The following is a 21,971-nucleotide window of genomic DNA, read 5'->3' on the forward strand; positions in this document are numbered from 1 at the left end:
GAATAGAATATTGTATATATGGGTTGTTAGGTGGTTATTTAAACCCGCCTTTGGGTTGAAGAAAGATAGAAAACATTCTCTAAATTCGTGTGTTTACAGTCAACGGGCAGGCCATCTTGTCAGGATTTTCAAACAGCAACCAGCCAATGCGCCTCATAGACCCCATGCCAACATGCCATCAAAGAAGAAGAGCGTAGGCCAGTTTATGTAACCATTGTATTAAAATGGCCATTTTTTGAACATAAATATCTTGGCCCAAGACCTCTATTGGTCCACATGAACAAAATAATGGTGTGATACATAAATAGAAGTTCACAAGGCTTGCAAAGCCATTACAACCTTTCATTGTTCCAACATGACTCAATGCATAATAAGGGCTACCCTTTTATATCTATGGCCATTGGTAAAGGAATCATTGTAACTTTTTATTGTTGTTGTTCTAATCCCATGTTTCATTTTTACTCTCAATATTCCAGAATATTCCGTCATCATCATCGTCACCCAATGCAATCTTATCCCAGCTATTTGGGGCTCGGCTTCTTGGAACTTCTTGAACCAAGTAAGAAAATATTCTCCATGTTCAGAAAATATTCTCCATGTTCTTAGAAGGAAACCCGCGTACTAGAAGTGCCTGAGGTTCTGCGACGAGTTCCGCCTGCAGTTGGACCAGTACTCTGCCACAAGCTTGGCAAAGGAGGAGTTGGTTTCCATTAGTTTCGATGGCTGATCATATTCGATAAGCTTCCCTGCAAATCATCAATGCAGTTAGTCATATAAGCTCACTAGCTTTAACCCATCATTTCTTTAATAAAATGCATCAACCAAGTCAATTACTCTTTGTTCACTCTTTGAAAAAAATCTTTTAGTGAGCTTGTTAGCTGCATGGGCCATATAGGTGTGGACACCTTAATCAAGACAACCCCGGTTTCTCCTTTCTTTGTTTCATGGTATGATGTAGTAGTATGACGTCGATGTGTCCCCCGATACAATTCTATTAATTAGGACATGGTCATGTTCGGGTGACAACAAATTATCATTCATCATGGAATACTGCTATTCTCTATTGATGTTTGAAAAAGATCACGATTCACAGGCATGTTTTCCCTGTAAGTGAATTTGGAATGTAGGATTTCACCGCCCTGACGTGCACATGTTAGTCCATGGCACATGTGCGAGATCCCAACCTTCCATCAGATGCACCATGTCCTGAAACTACCCTTGTGCTAAAATAGTCCATGTCTGTAAACGATGGTGGGGGTTGATGAATGATGATGATGTTTTTCTGTACCTTAAACATGTTTATGGAAATTCAGATCAGCTTCTAAAATGAATGGTGTCAAAGAGGGTGGCATACCATAAGAAAGAACCATGACCATGTCGCTATCCGTAACCGTGGGAACTCGATGAGCCACTGTTATCACTGTGCAGCTTGAGAATTCCTGCCTGATAACTTGCTGGAGTACAGCGTCTGTTGCAGAGTCGATGGATGCGGTTGCTTCATCCAAAACCAGTATTCTGTTCCTCTTGAGAAGGACACGGCCGAGGCAAAAAAGCTGGCGCTGCCCAGCACTCCAATTCTCACCTTCATCGCTCACTGTCAATTGAATCAGAAGGAGAAGAATGAATTTTGCTTAGTCGCACTTTATGGGACACTCTTCTTATAAATGGTTGATAGAATCAACGTACCAGATGAATCAAGAAGGTTGGGAAGGCTACGGATTGTAGTCACTAATTGGCACTTTTCTAATGCCTGCAATTAATAGAACGAATCCAGGTCATATTGAAGAATGCTCATGAGATCAATAAGAATCTTTACTTGCTACCATTACAAGTATTTAGATTTACAAAAAAATAAAAAATAAAAATGGAATCCATTAATCAAGTTGCCTTCTGCTAATTCATGGCCAATTATCTTATGGGGGACCCATCTAGTGCCTCTGAATGCATGGGAGGTACTGTGCCTCCATGCAATTGCCCCAAATGCAGCATACATCAGCTATATCAAAGTCATCCATTTGATGGGTCATATAGTGAATAGGTCATAGTCCAAAGATGACACTGTTTGGACAATCCTAATCATGATTTAAAACAGCCCAAAACAGGGTGATACATGCCCATACTGACAGTGAAAAATACAATAACCAATACACCAATTTCAAACCTTGATCCAAATCCTTTAAACGGTGGTAGAAGAACAGAAACTATAAGAAAATGTCCATTTATTAGATGCTTAGGATGGTCAAATCAAAGCAATTTTTATCAAGGCCAATCAATGATGGAGCCTGCGGGATGCCTGACCATCATACATGTGCCATGTGTATGGTATTCGATCTGGAGACATGAAAATGCAATGCCTCCAGAAGCAATGGATCAGTTCAATGCTGATTGCCTCCAATACCCACTCAACCATTCGTTTGTTGGTCACCAATTGGATGATTAAGATTATCTGATTAGGCCAATCACTCATAGAGGGACCAGCCCAATGAATGGTCTGGATCATGGACCTTATGCTACAAATCCAACATTGCACACTGAAAAAACAGTACAGAACTGATGGAGATTTTACAGATAAAAATCAACAAACCTCCCAAATCTCGCGGTCGGAGTAAAGGCCTAGCGGGTCCAAATTACTGCGGACACTGCCACGGAAAAGTGCTGGCTCTTGAGGAATTATACTGAGCTTCATTCTAAGATCCTTCAGACCCATGGAGCATATGTCCAGATCATCAATAAGAATTTTCCCACTCACAGGTTCCACAAGACGGAACAAAGCACTTATCAATGTTGTTTTCCCGCTTCCGGTTCTCCCGACCACTCCCACTCTATTCCCAGCTTTAAAAGTGCATGTGATCCCCTTGAGCACAAGAGGAGCATTTGGATGATATCTTATCTGAAAATGTCCAACAAAAAGGGCATGAGAAATTCAAGATTTCCTCACTAAGTCGAATTGCAATAATCCAATTCAATAAGGAAGAAATGACCATAATGGGGTTGGAACCCGTAATTGCATGGCTTCCTTACTTTCAGTTCCTGCAAATCTATTCTCCCTTCAGAGGGCCATGAAAGGGGTGGTCTCATGTCATCAACAATAGCTGGAGGCTCTGATGGAATGTGCATATATTGTTTTATCCGTTCGACTGAGACGATATAGTTGGCTAAGTTGCTTTGCCATCGCGTTAGGAACACTTGCGCGGATGTCAGCGTTAGAGAGTAGGATAGAGAAAGCCCCACGAATGCTGAAAATACCATTTGAAGCAATTGAATGTTTTGAATCCAAATGAATCAGAAAAGGAATAGAAAAATAGCAATCCAATTAAGGATGTGTTTAGATGCACCTATGAAATTGATTTGCCATGATTAGTTCAATATAGAGAAACAAACATATTAAAATTGCCTTCACTTCATAATGGGGAATTGATCTTCGAATCCATTATATTCCTTTCGAGTCCAACTCGAAAGAAACATAATCACAAACTTGGAGCCAAGTCCCTCAACATGAATACTACTCTATTGAACTGATTTTCGCGATTCGTTTCTATAGTTCATCCAAACAAGCCTAAACCATCCTCATTGGCAATTACCTGAAGATATGGTACTCCGAGGAAGCAAAACAAGGAGAAGAGTTGCGGTGAATATGGTCAGATTTTGGAGTGCTTCCACACGTATAAGTACCCATTCCATGGCAGCATTCGTATAAAAAAAAAGTGTGGCATCTGTGTTGACGAGTTTCAAGTTGTTCTCAAAGAACCTTTCCATCACATTGAAAGCTCTTATTGTGACCACACCAAGTGACGTCTCTGCTGTGTAGTTCATCACAGGCGCTTTGGTTGTCCCATTGATCCGAATTAGCTGCCTTGCAGATGCTTGATAGTACTCCTTTTAATCAAATAAATCAAGGACAAAAGGACCCACAGATATGATGAGCTACTGAATTCTATCTTCGGTGATCAAAGGTTGGTAGGGATTAAAAATTATGGAATGCATTTGGATGCACTAATCGATTGAATTGCAATAATTAGATCAGGGTGTATTTTGTTGCACTAAATATCATGAAATTTCATGATTAATCTGTCAATATCATAAATTTCATGATATTTTCGTGCAACCAAACATACCCAAATAAATTGGAAACTACCAAATTGCAGTTACTGTGGTGAGGGACCACTTCAAAATTGCAAATTTGCAATTGCATTAATTTCAAGCTAGAGTAGAAATAATTGGGACTGCAATCTAGTTATTTCCCCTGTGTTGAACTAATTATTGCCGTTCAATTCAATAATGCACCCAAACTCAGCCTAATGTCAAAATCCGGATTCACCTGAACATATCTTGCAATGAAGAAAACGGGAACTGCTACAATTAGTACTGGCCATGTCACTGTGGCCATGATCAGTACGGTTGCTATCACTTCGAGAAAAGCGGTCTGTACAAACGCGAGGGTGAAAGGTATGTCGAAGTCCACTATGCTCATATCTGTAGATGCCTGCATGACATAAACCTCAAATAACTGCGGGACATGAATAACCAAGTGGGCATACATGATTCGCATATGCGGATTTGGATATGGATTGGACCATAAAAGGGAAAAACAAGTAATCATTTTCCATGTAAGCCCGTGTTTGGGTGTTCAATCAAATTGAATTGCAATAGTTCAATTCAATAAAGAGTAGATGACAAAAGTGGGCATAGCCAGACTCCAATCATGGAAAGACTCCCCCCAAACTGTGGTTACAATCATTTCAAATTCAACTTGAGATGCAGATATTTGCAACTACAGGTTTGGTTCTCATTACGAATTGAAATGGTACCACCCCTGGTGGCCATTTCCATTACAACGGATTAAATTAAATGAATTGCCATTCAGTTCAATTGAACATCCAAACAAACCCTTATTCTGACTTGGATTTATACATCAGATACAGGTTTGCCCTTTATGCAGATCCATCTCTACATGACTACTTTGGCCTAATGTAAGTTTATGGGTATTGTAGCTGGATAATTCATAAATCAAACAAGAACATAAGCTGGCTTACCCTCGTTAAAATCCTTCCTACCGGGGTTGAGTCGAAAAATAGCATTGGAGCTTTGAACACTGAATTCAGCAAACCTGAAAAGAAAGCTTTTGAAGCTTTGAGTCCTAGATGGGCTGCAAAAAAGGCCCTTAGATACACAAAGATGCCACTAGATGTTGAAATTCCTGCATAGACTCCTACTAGAACACCACTGCTAATATGAGGAATTTGAGCTGCTATTGCTAGCCAATAGGTTGACACGGCTTGAAGAATTATGAAAAGAGATTGAGCGATTGTAACTGAAGTAGCAAGAAGAGACCCATTTGAAACGCGGACGTAATCGATGTATGGCTTCCACCCAACATTCCCAATTTCCATCTCTTCGTCTTCCGTTAACTGAACTGACAGACCCTTGACTGAAATCTCACCCTGACTGTTTCCTTTCATTGGCTGTGGCCCGCCAAACTCCATTTGATTCCCATCTTCCTTTAGGGCTTTCCCTGTATTTTCCTTATTTGAACTATCGAATGCTGTCATTGCATCGTGATGGGCGGTCACGAGCTGTTCAAATGCCGCCCCGGCTCTCAAGAGTTCTGCATAGTTTCCCGATTGAGTAACCTGTCCAGCTTCCATGACCTGGAAAAAGAAATAATCTGATCTTAATCTATGTCACATAACCATGGACAGACTCCGAGGGAAAAAATAAATCTACTATACTAAACCACATTACCAGAATCCGATCGGCTTCTGCCAGAAACTCGACTTGATGAGTCACTAGAATAACAGTTTTCTTTTCCAGAGCAGCCATGACACATTCCTGTAATTGCTCGACTTGCATTTCAGTAACCATATGAAGAATGCATTTGAGTGTGAATATGCAGGTTTGTATATATGCATGTACATATGTATATTTGTATGAACACAATGTCTGCATGCATCTGTGTGTACTTATATGAACAGAACTAGTGAACAAGTTCTATCAATTTTCCTTACATTGAAAAGGATTGCCGCCGTATGTGCATCGACTGCACTGAAAGGATCATCGAGGAGATATACATCCGCATCGTTGTAGACAGCTCTTGCAAGTTGGAGTCTTTGTTTCTGCCCTCCACTCAAGTTGAGTCCTCTCTGTCCGATCTCCGTAAGGTCACCATGATCAAAATTGTTGATGTCCTTATCCAGAGCACATACTTTTATTGCCTTCTCATATCTTTTCTTGTCCATCAGTTTTCCATAGAGTATATTATCACGAATCGTCCCGCTTTGGATCCAAGCTGTTTGGGAAACATATGCAATCGACCCATAGACTTCAACCTAAATGCAACAAGAAATCAATTTCGACTCACTTCGAAGAATGATGAATTATGATATTTGATCTGTGATTAAACATGGCATTTTTGGCTTTCGGTTTGGGCTAGTGGACCCATAATTCAGTGATCCAGACTGTTGGTCTGATTGGTCCCAGTGGAGATGGACAATGCTCCAAAAAATTCTTTGATACGATAAACCTAACCCTTTTGATTGGAGGATTGCACATAGTCATTAGACAATTCAGAAATAGAAACAGTACACATTCAACTGCCAGACATTAGATGATGTGGTCTAGCCATTTTGGGGCCTATCAGATCCACTAGTACAAACTGAAGATTCAAGGATACTATTCATATTCACAGTTCTTGAAGCATATAACAGTAAGCTTTCAGTACTGTTTTTGGGACTCACAGATCCTGAGATTTTCGGTATTTCGCCTAGCAAAGCATACAGCAGTGATGATTTTCCGGCACCAACCGGTCCACAAACAGCGATTTTCTGTCCTCTGCTTATATCCATAATTAAACCTTTCAGTGTTGTAGGGCCTGCATCTGGGTTCCAACCAAACACTCCATCATGTATTCGAATGCTGAAATTTGAATTCTCTGATGGTAACCTCTTCACATCCTCTTCTTTGAGCTCATCATCTACTAAAAACACATTGAGACGATCCAATGAGACCTTGACCTGGATCAACGCTGATAGAGCCTCAGGCAGCATCCGCACAGGTTCTGACATGACCCGCAATGTCGCCAAGACCGTGAAAAATGTAGTAGCATTCAAAGGTGCACTTCTCAGCACTGCACAACCTGCGAAGACCACTGAAGAAATCAAGATGGGAGACATCCAGTACAATACAGTCCCATAGGACTTCTTGATTTGCAACTCTGCCAGCCATTTGAATTCGACATCACGGATGGTTTCAATCATGTTCTTGAATTTTTCTTCCCATGATTGTAATTTGATGATCTTCATATTGTTCAAGACTTCAGAAGTGGCTCTAAGTCTGTTGTCTTGGGCCTGCATGAATTGCGACTGGCACTTCTGCAACATCTTAGCAAATGGGACATTTAAAAATGCACACCCAATGAGTGGGACTAGCCCAGGAAGTGCGCCCGATCCAACAGTGCCAAGAAGTATGCTGATGGCGAAAATAAGCTGCAACGGCAGAGTCCATGCTGAGTGAAACCACCACGGGAATTCTCCTAGACGGTATGCATCAACCGCAATGTAATTCACGATCTCTCCTGTGGAATGAACTCTCCTACCCAAACTAGATAGCTTAAGAAGCTTTTGAAAGATTGCGACCATCATAGCCGACCGCATCCGCATACCAAACCTTCTTGCACCAAAAAACGAATGCCGCTGTGACAAGGATTCGACGGTTTTGATTACAATCAACAATACTACAAGTAAGAGGCCCTCACTGAGATTCCGCTCCTCCTTGGCAGAATATCGCACAAATGCATATAAAAAAAGTGGGCCTGCTACCACGGCGACTGTCCTAAGAAATGCAAGGAACCCGACCACTATCATTTCTTTCATGTAACAGTTAGCTAGTGCTCGGAGAACTAAGTTGCTAGTACTCAATCTTTGCTTTCTTTGAAGATCCCATTCATGAGCAAATGCTTGGTACGCCAAACGCGCATCATCTTCCGATTCTAAAGGTGGAATGTCATCAAGGACTAATGGTTTCGAGTAGCCTAACCTGAGTAAAGGGTTTATCCAAGAAAATGCCAAATGGGCAATGAAACCAATTTTATCCAAACTCGTTTTGTTTTCACCCTTTTCTCCCAGAAGCCGTTCCGATAAGGTCTGGTATGGTGGGTTTTGGGAATTAAGATTCTTGAAGAGCCGGAAAGCGCAAAAGAGGAGCAACAAGTTGACAGGCCATGATGCGATTTCAAGGATTGAAAGAGTGTGTTTTTTCACCAGAATTTCCACATTCAGAGCGGAAACCAGAACGAAGAAAACGACCCACCAAAGCAGAATTAAGATTCTTTCCGCTTTGGTTCCCTGTATGTTCACTGAAACGGCTAAGACTGCCCAAACCAATCCCCTAACAAGACAACTAACCCCATTCCAGTGCATAAATCCATCATTTCTCTTTAGAACAGCCCATAAACCATTGGAAAAATATGCAATGCTTGCAACAACACAACAAGCTGAAACAACCACAGAAATCCAATCCCTTGTTCTGTTTCCACGAACATGATACTTTCTAATATAACTCACAAGAGAGAGAATACAGAAAGCAAAGATGAATAGAAGATTCAAAACATCTATTAGGCTTCTGTGAATGCATGGAGACCCCAAATCAAATCCCCCTTCACAAATCCAATCAAATCCACCTGCAAGTCCATGCATATAAAAAAAAAAACACAGGAAGGGGAAATAAATCAAATGATCCAATTTCCAACATCAGATAGAAATCACGAAAAAGAAAGAATATAGAGAGGAAAAGACAGATAAGAGAACCGAAGGAAGAAAACCCAAAAAATGGACACTGTTAAAAAAAATGTAGAAGTACAAAGTGCAACACAACAGGAAGTAATGCAACCATGATTCATATAAAATACATATATATTGTAAGAGCGCGCGGATTATGAGTGTGAGAGAGAGAGAATCAAAGCAATCCATACGGCAGTCACCATGTCAAGATGCAGAGTCAAAATAAGAAAAATCCAGTGCCACCATGCAAGAGAAATCAAAAGATATCCTGTCAAAAAAGGAAAAGAATAACAAAAGAAACATGCACTAGAAGTACGAAAAAGAACCCAAATATCATAATGAAGAACTGCAGAAAAATAACAGATCAGAAACTCAAAAACCTCCAAACATAACAAGAGAAAAAAAATCCAAACAAAAGAACTTCATCCCCCCCCCCCCCCCCCCCACAAAAAATAAATAAATAAAATAATTAAAAAAAAAAAAAAAAAGAAATTGAAATCCCAACAGCCCACACGAGAAGAACACATCAGGAAAAAAAAAAAAACAATATTATAGAAGCTCAAAACACTATGCAGTAGATACCATTAGATACCACATCAGAAAACAGAAAAGACCCAAAATCATAAAACAGATATCATAACAGAAAAGAAAACCAACAACAACAAAAGACGAGAAAATAAAAAAACGATGAAAAAAAAATCCAAAACCCAGTGAAGGGTGACAAGGGTACCTTGCAATCTCTCAAAAGAAGCCATGTTTCCAAAGAGTTCATAGAGAGAGCGAGCAGCGTCTTGATGATAATATAGTCCACATTGACCCTTGTCTTCTTCGATTGTCTTTCTTTCTTTTTTGGATTTTCACGATTTCTTTTCTATTATGACTGTGATTTTATTTTATTTTTCCCAATTACTATCAACGGAAGAGCCATTTGAATAGACACCGTCTGCATGCACGTCCACAGAAAGTGTAAACAGGTTCCACGTGCACGCACATGCAGCACGTGAAACGTATCTGAGCCGTGCACGAGGTGGTCCATGGTCATCTCCTGGCTCAGTAGTCTGGCTGGTCCACTCCTCAAGCGGGACTTATGGCCTAAATCAGCTGTCGCTTAACGTACAGATCTCTTCAGGTGAAGTAATCACCTAAAGGTGACTGCACCACAACTTACCATGCATCTTTTCAGCCAGCATTACACCTGCATGTAGGAAGCGGATTGGCTGGTGTACCACACACCACCCTCATAAGTTTTGGATTAATATGATATATATTTATTTTTCCTCTTCATTCATCTCATTTTCTTATTTTGCCTTTGCCGAGGTCAAAGACTTTATTTATGGTCCCTCACAATACCTAATTGTGAGTACTAAATAACATTTTGATAACGAATGAATCAAAATCTTATTACGAATTCTGTAATTTTTTTTAATTTTTTTTAATTTTTTATTTTTGCTGTAAACCACTCAATTTCTTGGTGTCAAAATGAGATATGTGGTATAAAAATGGAGATTCTATTCTCTTATTTTCAGTCCATGTGACCTTATGAATAGATTGGATGGAAAATAATCGCTATGGTAGGCCTATGAATGTTTTAATGGTGAGAATAATTATCCCACTGCTATTTCTGGTGTGGTCCACTTAAGCTTTGGATATGAATAATTTTTAGTATCATGCTCTAAAATAATCTCATAAAATGGATGAACGGTGTGGATATAATAAATACATCATTTTGGATCCCATGTAACTTTCAACTATTTTGAACCGTTCGTACAACTTGGAGATCGAGGAGATGCAACGCTCGCCTTCGCATGACACGTGCTAATTGTGTGGGGAACATGGTGATGAAAACAGTAGCCCCATCATAAAAATCACGTGGGACAAATATCAATGTGTGGGCCATACCATTTCGATGGCCTGAATCTACATTCAGGTGTGGCCCACTGAATGGACCGATCAGCCTGATTTTTGAAAAAGCAATCTTTGCTATTTTGAAGGTACTGATGTAATGGTCGGGAGGCAAGCTTGTGAAAATGGGTGGTACAAGGGTTTTATTAATAGCTGGAAAGGTATGGTTTTACTTTGGTTGGAAGACAGACGTGTACTGAGGAATGGAATGCACATTTGCAGATTAGGTTCAGCCCAGCGTTTGGGCCATCTTGATATATATATTTTATATCTTTGCTGTCCATCTTTTTTCCAGCTCAATTTTAGGGCATGAGTCCAAAACTGAAGCAGATCCAAATCATAGGTGGACCACACCATAGGAAATGGTGCTGATTGAACACCCACCATTAAAAAATTCCTAGGGCTCACTAGAATGTTTATTTGCCATCCAACTGGCTGATAAGGTCATACGCAGCTGGATGAAGGGAAAAAACAAACATCAGCTTGATCCAAACTTTTGCAGCCCACAAGAAGTTTTTAATGGTTAATCAACACTGTTTTCTGTGGTGTGGTTCACCTGTAATTCTGATCTTCTTAAGTTTTTGCTTCGTATCTAAAATGAGCCGTAAAAACAGATGTACAGAGTGGATATCCAATACATGGACACGGGTTACACAACATGATAAATAGATGCGTGTCAATCCTACGAAAATGTAAGATTTACTCTCAGAAAAAGAAAAAAGTGCAATGGCACGGTAAAGCTAGTAAAGCCTGGTGACCGGCCGACGACAGTGATGTTTGCTAGAAATCTATCCCTTCATCCTGGCTAGATTATTTTAGTACACTGGCAAAAAATCAAGAAAAATCCAAAACCTAGCGGGACAGTGAGGGTTAAAAGTACACCACTGAAACATTCATGTTGCTACGTACGGATGTTTTGAATTATACTAATATTTTTATGTTTTGAATTCAATTTATGTCCAATGGCCTTTTGAACGGAAGAAATGTGATATAAATATTACAGCATATCTTAGGAAAGTTTTAATAGTTGGCATTCCCTGCTTACTTTTGACTGTAGCTCAGCTAACTTGAGTTTTTGATTTACTTTATTTATTTGCTCATGTTCTAAGATAAACATAACATTGGGCTAAGCCCGTTGAGATGTGGAGCCACATTTAGACAGGGCTACTTGATCAGTCAAGTGGGCTGCTTGATCGGTTGAGTGGCCTACGTGACTAGTTTTTTGGGTCCGAGGTGCTCGACCGATCGAGGCCCATACTCAACTAATTGAGGGTCCGCTCAACTAGTAGAGAAGTCTGCCTGACTAGTCGAGGCTACGTAGATTCTTGCCCTGATTTGGTGTGGAATGCGTAAATTTGAGGCGATTTTTGAAAAGGTGCGAAAGGGAAATTGCCTAAACTATAAATAGGGATCCTTATGACTATTCTAAGGTTATGAGAGTTATTTTAAGGTGTATGCAATAAGTTTTTTCTATACATCTAAGGGGAAGAGGTTAGTATATTACTTGTAATCTCGTTTTCTTTATAGTGGAAGTTTGCACCCGTGATTTTTTTTAATTGAGATTTTTTCACGTATATTTTGTCTTGTGGTTTGTTTGGTATGCTTTGATTCTTCTTTTAGATTATATTTCTTTCTTGTTTATCGTTTGTAGGTGAGACCGGAGATTGGATCTCCGTTCACTGCGTTGTTGGCGTGCTACGCAACAACTGGTATCAGAGCTTGATTTAGTTCAAGTGGGAGCGATGATGGAAGAAGGGAAGACTGGAATTGAGAAGTTTGATTGCTCAAACTTTGCCTTCTGGAAGATGCAGATGGAGGATTATCTGTATTAGAAGGACCTCTATATTCCTCTAGGAGGAAAAGTGACGCAGGGGAGGACGTGAGGTCGAGCACCGTCTTCCTCAAGAGGATAACTATTCCGAATCCACGGAACTTCTCTGGACTCCTCACAGAGACTTCTCGAATCCACGAGGAAAGAAAACAGGAAATAGAAAGAAATTCTAATAAATTCGAATTTGATTAATGAATGCATAAAAATGAGTTCACAAACCTTTAAATAAGGGTACCAAGCAATGAGAAAGAAATCAGAATCAAACTACAACTAAAACTCCTAGAATTCATGACGTACCATAAATAGTAAACTTACTATTTATAGACGGTTGTAATGTCTACTAGTGCGCAAGGTTTTCGGCCAAAAATAGTAGGTGTCCTATTTGGCTTCACCAAACCGTTCTCCTAATTATTCTAAGCTCTTTTCACGTTGGGCGCAACTCCTAAAGCCCGACGGATGAAGAATTATAATCAAACTAAAACTTACTATTTATAGTAAAAACGAAATTAAAATAGGGAAACGACCGTCGATCCAGGGGTTTTTCGCAATTCCAGGCTGCGCAACCCAGCATAGCAGGGTTGGTTGGCTAAAGTAGCTTGTTCTACCCCAAAATCATATATTTTACGTCAGGTAACTCATTCCGGATTGCGAGATACGCTCAATTTAAGGTCCGACGGTCCGAATCACTTCTGTCATCGACTGCGCCTTTTCTGATCCATCTTGGCCATGAAACTGTCCGCGACCCGCTCTACATCAAAAAGAGAAGAAACCAGGGAAAACGACAGATGATGAATGGTTATTATTATATCGGAAGGCTTTAAGAATGATCTGACTCTCTTTGTCTAAGAGCGTCGCCTTCAATATATTAAGGTAAAGACCACAAAAGAATTAATGCAAGCCCTAGCTACGATGTATGAGAAACCCTCAGCGTTCAACAAAGTTTATCTTATGAAACAACTATTTAACATGAAAATGTCAAATGGTGGGAGCGTGACTGAACATCCTAAGAAGTTCAATACAGTCACGAGCCAATTGAAATCTGTTGACATTGTTTTTGAAGACGAGTCAGGGCGTTATTGATCTTGTCCAGTTTACCCAGATAATTGGAATGGTTTGATGATTGTTGTGAGCAATTCTTCAGGGTCGACAAAGCTGAAATTTGATGATATGGCTGGTTTCATTCTTAGTGAAGAATCTAAAAGAAATGCATCAGGAGTTTCAGGGTATTCAGGGAATGCTCTAAACTTTGAAGGAAGAGGAATATCGCTAAACAAATGAGGCAATAAACATGAACGTTCTAAGTCGAGGAAGAAGTTTAAGGGACCGAAAGACAAAGACGGGTATTGGCATTGCGAGAAGAAGGGGCACATGAAACGTGATTGTAGGGCGCTTAAGAAATAAGAAGGAACCTCTTAAGACAGGAAGGATTCAGTGAATCTATCCGAGGAGAGTAACACAGAGGTGTTTATCTTGTCTCTTGATGCGAGAAATGAGTCTTAGGTCATAGACTTAGGTGCTTCGTTTCATGACACTTCATGTAAGGAAGTTCTGAGTGATTATGTGTCAGTTGACTTTGGGAGAGTCTACCTGAGTGATGATGAGCCGTGCAATATTATTAGAAAGGGACATGTTCATATAAGTCAGAAAGACGGAACGACTTTAAAATTGAGGATGTCAGATATATACCGAGTTTGAAACAGAACTTGATCTCAGTGGGGCAGTTGACAGATACCGGATATGTGACGACTTTCACTAGTGATTACTGAAAGATCACAAAAGGTGCATTAGTGATATCTTAAGGTAAGAAAGAAGGTACTTCATACGTGACTTCAGGATCATATAGTTCACTCGCTGTCGCATCAACTGGAGTTAATGGGCAGTTATGACATTAGAGGTTGGGACATATGAGTGAGAAATGGATGAAAGTGCTATTGTCAAAAGGGAAGCCACCAAGGCTAAAGTCTATTGACTTGGAATTCCGCGAGGACTGCGTATATGACAAGTAGAAGAGGGTAAGTTTTAAGAAAACAGGACGTGTTCCAAAGACGCATCGGTTGGAGCTTGTACACACTGATGTGTGGGGACCGGTACAGGTATCATCTCTTGGTGGCTCACGTTATTTTGTTTCTTTTAGTGATGATGCTAGTAGAAAACTATGGGTCTATTTTTTAAAACACAAATCTGATGTATTTAAGAAGTGAAAAGTTATGTTAGAAAACGAGACTGGTAAAACAGTAAAATGTCTCAGATCAGATAATGGGGGAGAGTACTGTGATAAGAGGTTTGAGGAGTATTGTACAACAAATGGAATCAAACATCAGAAAATAATTTCAGGGACACCGTAGCAGAATAGTGTGGCTGAGCGCATTAACAGGACCATTTTTGAGCGCCAGGAGCATGAGGTTACATACAGGGTTACCCTAGATGTTTTGGGCAGATGCTGTGAATACTGCATGCATATCTCATCAATATAAGTCTCTCAGCATCATTGGATAGTAGGCTACCTGAAGAAACATGGACTGGGAAATAAGTGAACCTTGCACATTTCAAAATATTCGGTTGCACTTCTTATGTTCACATTAATGTAGAGTACAAAAATAAGTTGGATGCGAAGTCCAAGAGGTGCACGTTTATAGGCTACGGGCAGCATGATTTTGGTTACCATTTTTGGGATATAGAAAACAGGAAAATTATCAGAAGCAAGGATGTAGTTTTCAATGAAAAAGTGATGCATAAGGACAATGAGCAGCAAAATAAGGCCGATGAGAAAGAATTCTTAGACGTTTGAAGAGTTACCGGACACGGGTGTTATGGTATCACAGGATGATCATGCATAGGAGCATTATGAGGCAGAGTCGCAGACACCGATTGCGAGGAGGTCTACACAGGAGAGGAGACTTATGGTCCGATATTTACCCTCCTTACATTATCTACTGCTGACAGATAATGGTGAACCAGAGTGTTTTAGAGACGCATTACAGTCAGATACACGGATTAGGTAGGAGCAGGCCATGAATGATGAGGTGAACTCTCTTAAGTCAAATCGTACGTGGGAGCTAGTCACTCTACGTAAGGGTAAGAAAGCTCTTCATAACAAGTGGGTTTACAGACTGAAGGAGGAGGACAATGGTTCGAAACAGTACAAGGCTAGATTGGTTATGAAAGGGTTCCAACAAAAGGCAGGTATCGACTTCATTGAAATATTTTCACCAGTGGTGAAAATGTCTACGATTCACATGGTCTTGAGTATAGTGGCTATAAAGGACTTACATCTAGAGCAGCTAGATGTTAAGACAGCCTTTCTTCATGGGGACCTTGAAGTAGAGATATATATGCATCAGCCGACAAGATACGTGGTACCAGGAAAGGAGAACAATGTATGTAAACTGAAGAAGATTCTATATGGCTTGATGCAGGCCCCGAGGCAGTGGTACAAGAAGTTCGATAATTTCATATCGGGAAACAATTTTAGGAGATGTCACGTAGTCCACTGTTGTTTTTTACAGAAGTTTAATACGTCTTACATCATTCTTCTTTTGTATGTTGATGATATGCTTATGGCCGGATTAAGCATGAAGGACATCTCAGATCTCAAAAGACAACTGTCTAGAGAATTTTCCATGAAGGATTTAGGAGCTGCAAAATAAATTTTAGGCATGAGGATAAAGCGTGACAGAGAAAACAGAAAATTACTTTTATCACAGGCAGAGTATATAGCCAAGGTACTTGATCGATTTAGTATGGGAGGTGCTAAGCCAGTTAGCCACTACCAAAAAATCGAGCAACAGTTATGGAGGTTGAAAGCTTTTAGCCACGGATTGAATCCATAGCTACGGATTTAATCCGTAGCTATAGCCTAAGTGCTATGTAGCTAAAGCGTACCTCTTCACCTAAAACATATTAAATATAAATGGTGCTTACGGGGATCCATGAGGTCCATTGGAATATCTGTGTTTGATCTAAATAGTCGAAAAATTATGTAGATTAAACGTCTAAGTTACTTACAAGCTCATACCTTTCTTACACCAAAAATCCCAAAAGTAAAAAATCTCTTACACACCCATCACTCACCACATCCATCACTCCATCACCTATCACTCTCTCCCTTTACAAGTCTCTCTCTCTCTCATTTTCAAACTCATTCCCAAGCAAGAGATAAAGCACCATACGTATGAGCCTTTCCAAGCATTCCCAAGCAACAAAGGTGGCCCACTTTCCTACCCCTTCATCTCCCATCTTGATGTTTTATTTAAACCAACCTGATTTAAATGATTTTAAACTCGCAAGTATACGAATCAAATGTAAATATGGTACGTATTACGAGATCGTTCCCACGAGGACTGGTTGTCACAATTCAAAATTAAAGACTCTTCTTAACTAATCCAACAAATATTTGAGATAGTAATTGAGTAAACTAAACAAAAATCAATGGAAAAATAACCAAGAATAATGAGAAAAGTTCAATCAAAGAGAAGACTAGGACTTTCGAATCTACCCCTAATTATCATAAACCTTGTTCTACCTGTTGATTCACCCTAATTTAGATTGATATCAAAAATAAATAAAGCGCGTTCTATGTCCTTGGTCGGGCACACAGAATGTATAATTCCTTAAAGCATATGGATTACATCTTTCCATCCATGGTCAGGCATGAAGAGATGTAGATTCCTGTTTCTTCCTCTATAGGAACCTGTTCATGGTCAGACACAAGCACCTAGAATAGTAATCCAAACAACATCCATAACTAGACTTTGGTTGAGCTCTTAGAATGGAGGAGTACGGATATTTCAGTTAAACACAGTAGAGAAAGAAACAAACCAATCAAATTCAGATGAAATCAACACTTACAAGAGTCATTCAAATTAGGGGCTTCATCTCAGCCCTAGCTAGAAGATTAGCAATCCATGTGATTAGTTAAAAAGTAAGAAAAATAACAATGATGAACTAAAAACATCCTTCTAAACTCTTCCTTCTCTTTTCTTCTCTTTTCTTCTCTTTCTCTTCTCTGGATCTTTTCTCTCCCTCCTCTTGCTTTCTTCCTCAATCTGTTCTCCCAAAACGAGCTCTCTTTCCTCTTTCTTATAGCAGTGTAAGCGGTGGAAACGCTGTCGCAGCAACAGCGGAAGGTCTTCCGCATCCGCGTGCGAAAGGTTTCCGTTTCTGTTTGAAATGAGTTTCCGAGATGGTACATGTTCCGAATTTGATTTGGACACCTAGGATACGGTATTGGCCTCCTGAAGAATCTTCTGAACGGTCTGGATCATGCATCTGATGGTCATTGAGATCACGGAACAGCCCGCAAATCGGTCAGCGTGCGGACCTTCTTTACGCAGCCAAGTTCAGATGCATAACATCCCATCTTTCCTTGCTCGGTTTCCGAATAAAGACCGTCCCTTAGGACGTTTCCAAGTCGTCTACAAGATGGACGGATCAGATCTTCCATCTGATCGAGAATGGTGGGCCACAACCGCTGCAACAGTCGGACAGCGTCCGGGCGCGCTAAAACAGGGTACGCGGAGTCCGTCCGCTGTGGTGCTGGTGGGACCCACGTCGATGTTCTTTTGATAAATCCAATCCGTCCATTGGATGCAGGACGGAATTTCGACCGCATATGGATGGTTTTGAACTTGCGTGGACGCGGCCCAGAGAAGGAATCATGCTGAGATCTTTTTGAACGTTACAGGGCAGCCCGCTTGTGACCTCTGTAGCTCACACGTGTGCACGTATGGGCACAAACTGAAAACATGGTTTTGTATATATTGAACCCTTCTACACGATGAACGGTTTAGATTAACCGTACGTGCTACCGGTGGGGCCCACAGCGGTCCGTAAAAACGGATCTTCCGTCCGTTACGCGGCTGCTGAAACGGAAATTTCCATTTTTAAAAAGGGAGTCGGGTCAGCGCTGCTGACCGACGCAAGCCCGTTCGGTGCTCAGGCAGTGCACATGTGCACTGTGTACACACGCTATAGATATGGGTCCACTGTGATGATTTCGAGAAATCCAATCCGTCCATCCTATTGCTCATCTTATTTAAACCGTCTAAGTCAACTTTGAAGTATATCCAGATTGTAGGTGGGCCTAAAATTGAAGATTAATAGGCTGATCTGTCCGTTGGCCCACTTCTCGAGATATCCAATGGTTAAAATTTAATATGTACGGTTTATTTATGGCCTCCAGGCTATGTATGAAGTTTCGAGTCAATCGGATGGCGGGAACCATGTGATCTTGCATTCTAGATCATTTTCGGGCCTTTTTAACGTGAACGGCTTGATTTTCTCGGGTCCCTGGCATGTGAATTCTTCAGTATTAGTTCCCTTGAGTGCGTCCCTTGCTCTAGTGACTTCGGAGTGTCAAATTCATGCTTGTAGTAGTCTTTTTCCATCAACGCTCCTGATTTCATCCAATAACAAAAATATAATTAAAATATTCCATTAAGCATTGTCATGTACGTAAAATCATGCACTAATTAGGGTCTGATATGTAATATTTGACCCTCATCACATCTCAACCATCCAAACCTCATCTCCTCCGTTGGAATCGAAGCTAAGGAGATAAGGAAGCCAAGGGAGCAAGAAGATTAAGCGGTGGGTGCTTTGATAGAGTAGTTTTAATGTTTTTAAGATGGGCCAAGTGAGGCCGACCGACCAATGGTTTGGATCTCACTTGGGACCCTAAGATGTGGCCGATGGCCCACTTTGATCATCATGATCTTTCCATGATGGGTCCATTCTCCATGGACCCCATTATGATGTTTATTTTTCTTGTATACTTAGGGTCATCTAGACCGTCTATTTTAGTGGAGAAGGGATCTCCACCGTTGGATTTTGATTTAATGGGCCCATGTGTAATGAGACCCACTTGATGTATGATTGGTTGCAATGGAGGGCCCATAGTGTCGGGGTCCCTCCATCACGCATGTCCCACTCTCTATTCCTCTCTCTCCCTCTTTATTTCATTTTCTTTTATGGGATCATGATATGGTTGTGTGGCCCACTTGAATGGACCCCACCATGAGGCATATATTCTATCCAAACCATCTACAAGTGGGCCCCACTTTGTGTGTGTTGTACCCACACCATCCTCCATGAGGTGGCCCACCTAAGCAGGGCTCACCTCTAATGTATTTGTACGTGCAACGTCTAGCGTCCAAGGACGCTGGACGTGGTTTGGGAAACACAAATATCAACTTGTTTCCAAGCTTATGGGTGGCCCACTCATGTAGGCCCCACCTTGATGCATGTGTTCAATCCACGCCGTCCATCCTCTTCCTCAGACTATTTTAGGCGTTGAACCGAAAGATGAGGTTGATCCAAGTATCTGGTGGGCCATAACATTAAAAACGATGATTTTCACCCTTTCAAATTTGCTTAAAATTCCTTATGCGCCAAGGCATGCCCAATATTGGGCTTGATGGACTTGTCATAATCTGTAGAGGCTAATGGCTGGGGTGGATTTAATTAACGCAGGCCCCACATATGAAATACCGTGGGAAAACAAAATAAAAATAAAAATAAATTAGGTGCAGCCGCAGCTGCGCTGCTACTGTAAGAAGACAGCAGGCGCTGCCTGCGCACCGCTGACGGGCGGACGGGCAGCAGCCCATGGGCCCAGCCATGGGCCCCACCAAGCAATGGGCCCCCTCCAAATTTCAGCTCCATCCACAGATCAGGTGGCCCACACTACAGGAAACAGTGGGATTGAACCTCTGCCATTGAAACCCCTTTTTTTTTTGGGCCACAAAAGTTTGGATCAAGATGAAATTTGTGTTTTTCCTTTCACTCAGGTCCACGTGACCTTGTGAACAGTTTGGATGGGAAATAAACATTAAAGTGGGCCGCAGGCCCACCTCCAGGTCCACGTGACCTTATAAACAGGTTGAATGGTAAATAAATATTACGGTGGGTCCCCCACCCTGGCCGTGTGACCTTAAAAATAGGTTGGGTGGCAAATAAATATTACAGTGGGCCCCCAAGGTCCACGTGACCTTATGAATAGATTGGATTGCAAATAAATATTACAGTGGGCCCTAGGCCCATGTGACACTATGAACAATTTGGATGGAAAATAAACATTATGTTAGGCCTAGGTCGGGTGGAAAATAAACATTTTGGTGGGTCTTACTTAGGACCCACTTATATATGTATTGTGTCCACACCTTTCATCAGTATGGACCTCCACCATGGAGTATGTAATTAATCTATGCCTTCCATCCCTATGGGACCTACCATGATGCATGAGTTTCATCCAAACCGTTCAACTATTTTGGAGATTTGTATAAGGCCATTAGTTGAGGCCATCTTAATGTATTTGTGGCCCGTGGTTGAGGCCCACTATGATATATATATATATATATACATATATATATATTTAAGGCCTATGGGTTATGGTCCATTGCAATATACATAAGGCCCATTGGTACAACCCACTTGATGAATATAAGGCCCATATGATATGGCCCATTTGATGTATTTAAGGCCCAATGGGATGTACTTAAGGTCCATTGCAATGTGTGATCCCAACATAGTTTATGTGATGATGTTTACGACGGACTATGCCTTGGGAGCAATGGTGGTTTGACGTCCACATTGCAAGTATAATGTTGGTTAAATGTCCACATTACAACTCTCCCTAGGGCCCATTGTTTGGCCTGTACTTGTTGTGTGTAGGCCGTCTAGGCCATCTGCGTTGTAAGGATAGTGCATTACTTTATAACATGTGTAGTAAAGCTCCATAACTCATGATCATACACATCATATGTATGTTTGATATGAGAAGTGACTGATCATAGCATATGCCTTCGGGCAGATTGTTTAAGGGCTCCTGGATAGGCGATGTTGCCTTACATGAGCGCACGACACGCGTAGGATTTCTGCATGACTGGATAGTGTGATTCATGCATTCGCATTGTGTGACATGGTTACCATACGACCTAACGACATCAGGGCCGTAGCCTCCACAAGCGTATCGTGGTTGGCAGGATTGGATACCGAAAATCTTGTTCTACATGGGGTGCTATAGATATCCCTGGGTGAAAGTTCCTAAATCCTTATGGTACAAAGAGGTTGCTCCAACGTCTAGACCGAGTGGTTGCATGAGCGCCGAGTGCCGATTACCAGACGGTTGCGCTTTCCACTGTGTCGTGGTTGGTTGGAAGCGGGTGCGGCCTTACCCGCCCGAGAGGAGGGGGCAAAGCTAGGCTGATTCTGACTAGCTCAAGGAATGGGTCCACTATTGACGAGCCGAGCCCGATATTGGTAGGCGGATAGTGAGGTCTCTTCCACTCACCTTATTGCGCGCAATAGGGCGGCAATCTGGTTGGAGTGTAGTAGACCCCGGTGATATTCCAGAGTTGAGCTGTATTGATATATGGACTTAGATGAGGATTCACATGCTTGAGTTGGATTTCGCACCGCATGGCCTTGGTATGGCTGACATCATCCATGCCTCGCATCGCATAGCC

General features: G+C 41.2%; 1 protein-coding gene across 1 annotated transcript; it reads right to left on the reverse strand.

Annotated features, from left to right (window-relative positions):
* Window positions 1-585: 585 nt before the first annotated feature.
* Window positions 586-9,859, reverse strand: LOC131222862 (ABC transporter C family member 8-like). Its single transcript, XM_058218086.1, has 12 exons — window positions 9,505-9,859; window positions 6,735-8,674; window positions 6,006-6,326; window positions 5,743-5,829; window positions 5,034-5,648; window positions 4,319-4,483; window positions 3,582-3,876; window positions 3,022-3,236; window positions 2,585-2,890; window positions 1,687-1,750; window positions 1,355-1,594; window positions 586-746 (listed from the first exon to the last, which is right to left on the reverse strand). The coding sequence occupies exons 1-12, from the start codon at window positions 9,527-9,529 to the stop codon at window positions 622-624; spliced, it is 4,398 nt and encodes a 1,465-aa protein (XP_058074069.1). The 5' UTR covers window positions 9,530-9,859; the 3' UTR covers window positions 586-621.
* Between the last annotated feature and the right edge of the window lie 12,112 nt (window positions 9,860-21,971).

Source organism: Magnolia sinica, chromosome 13 (genome assembly GCF_029962835.1).
Source record: "Magnolia sinica isolate HGM2019 chromosome 13, MsV1, whole genome shotgun sequence".
Classification (NCBI taxonomy): Eukaryota; Viridiplantae; Streptophyta; class Magnoliopsida; order Magnoliales; family Magnoliaceae; genus Magnolia; species Magnolia sinica.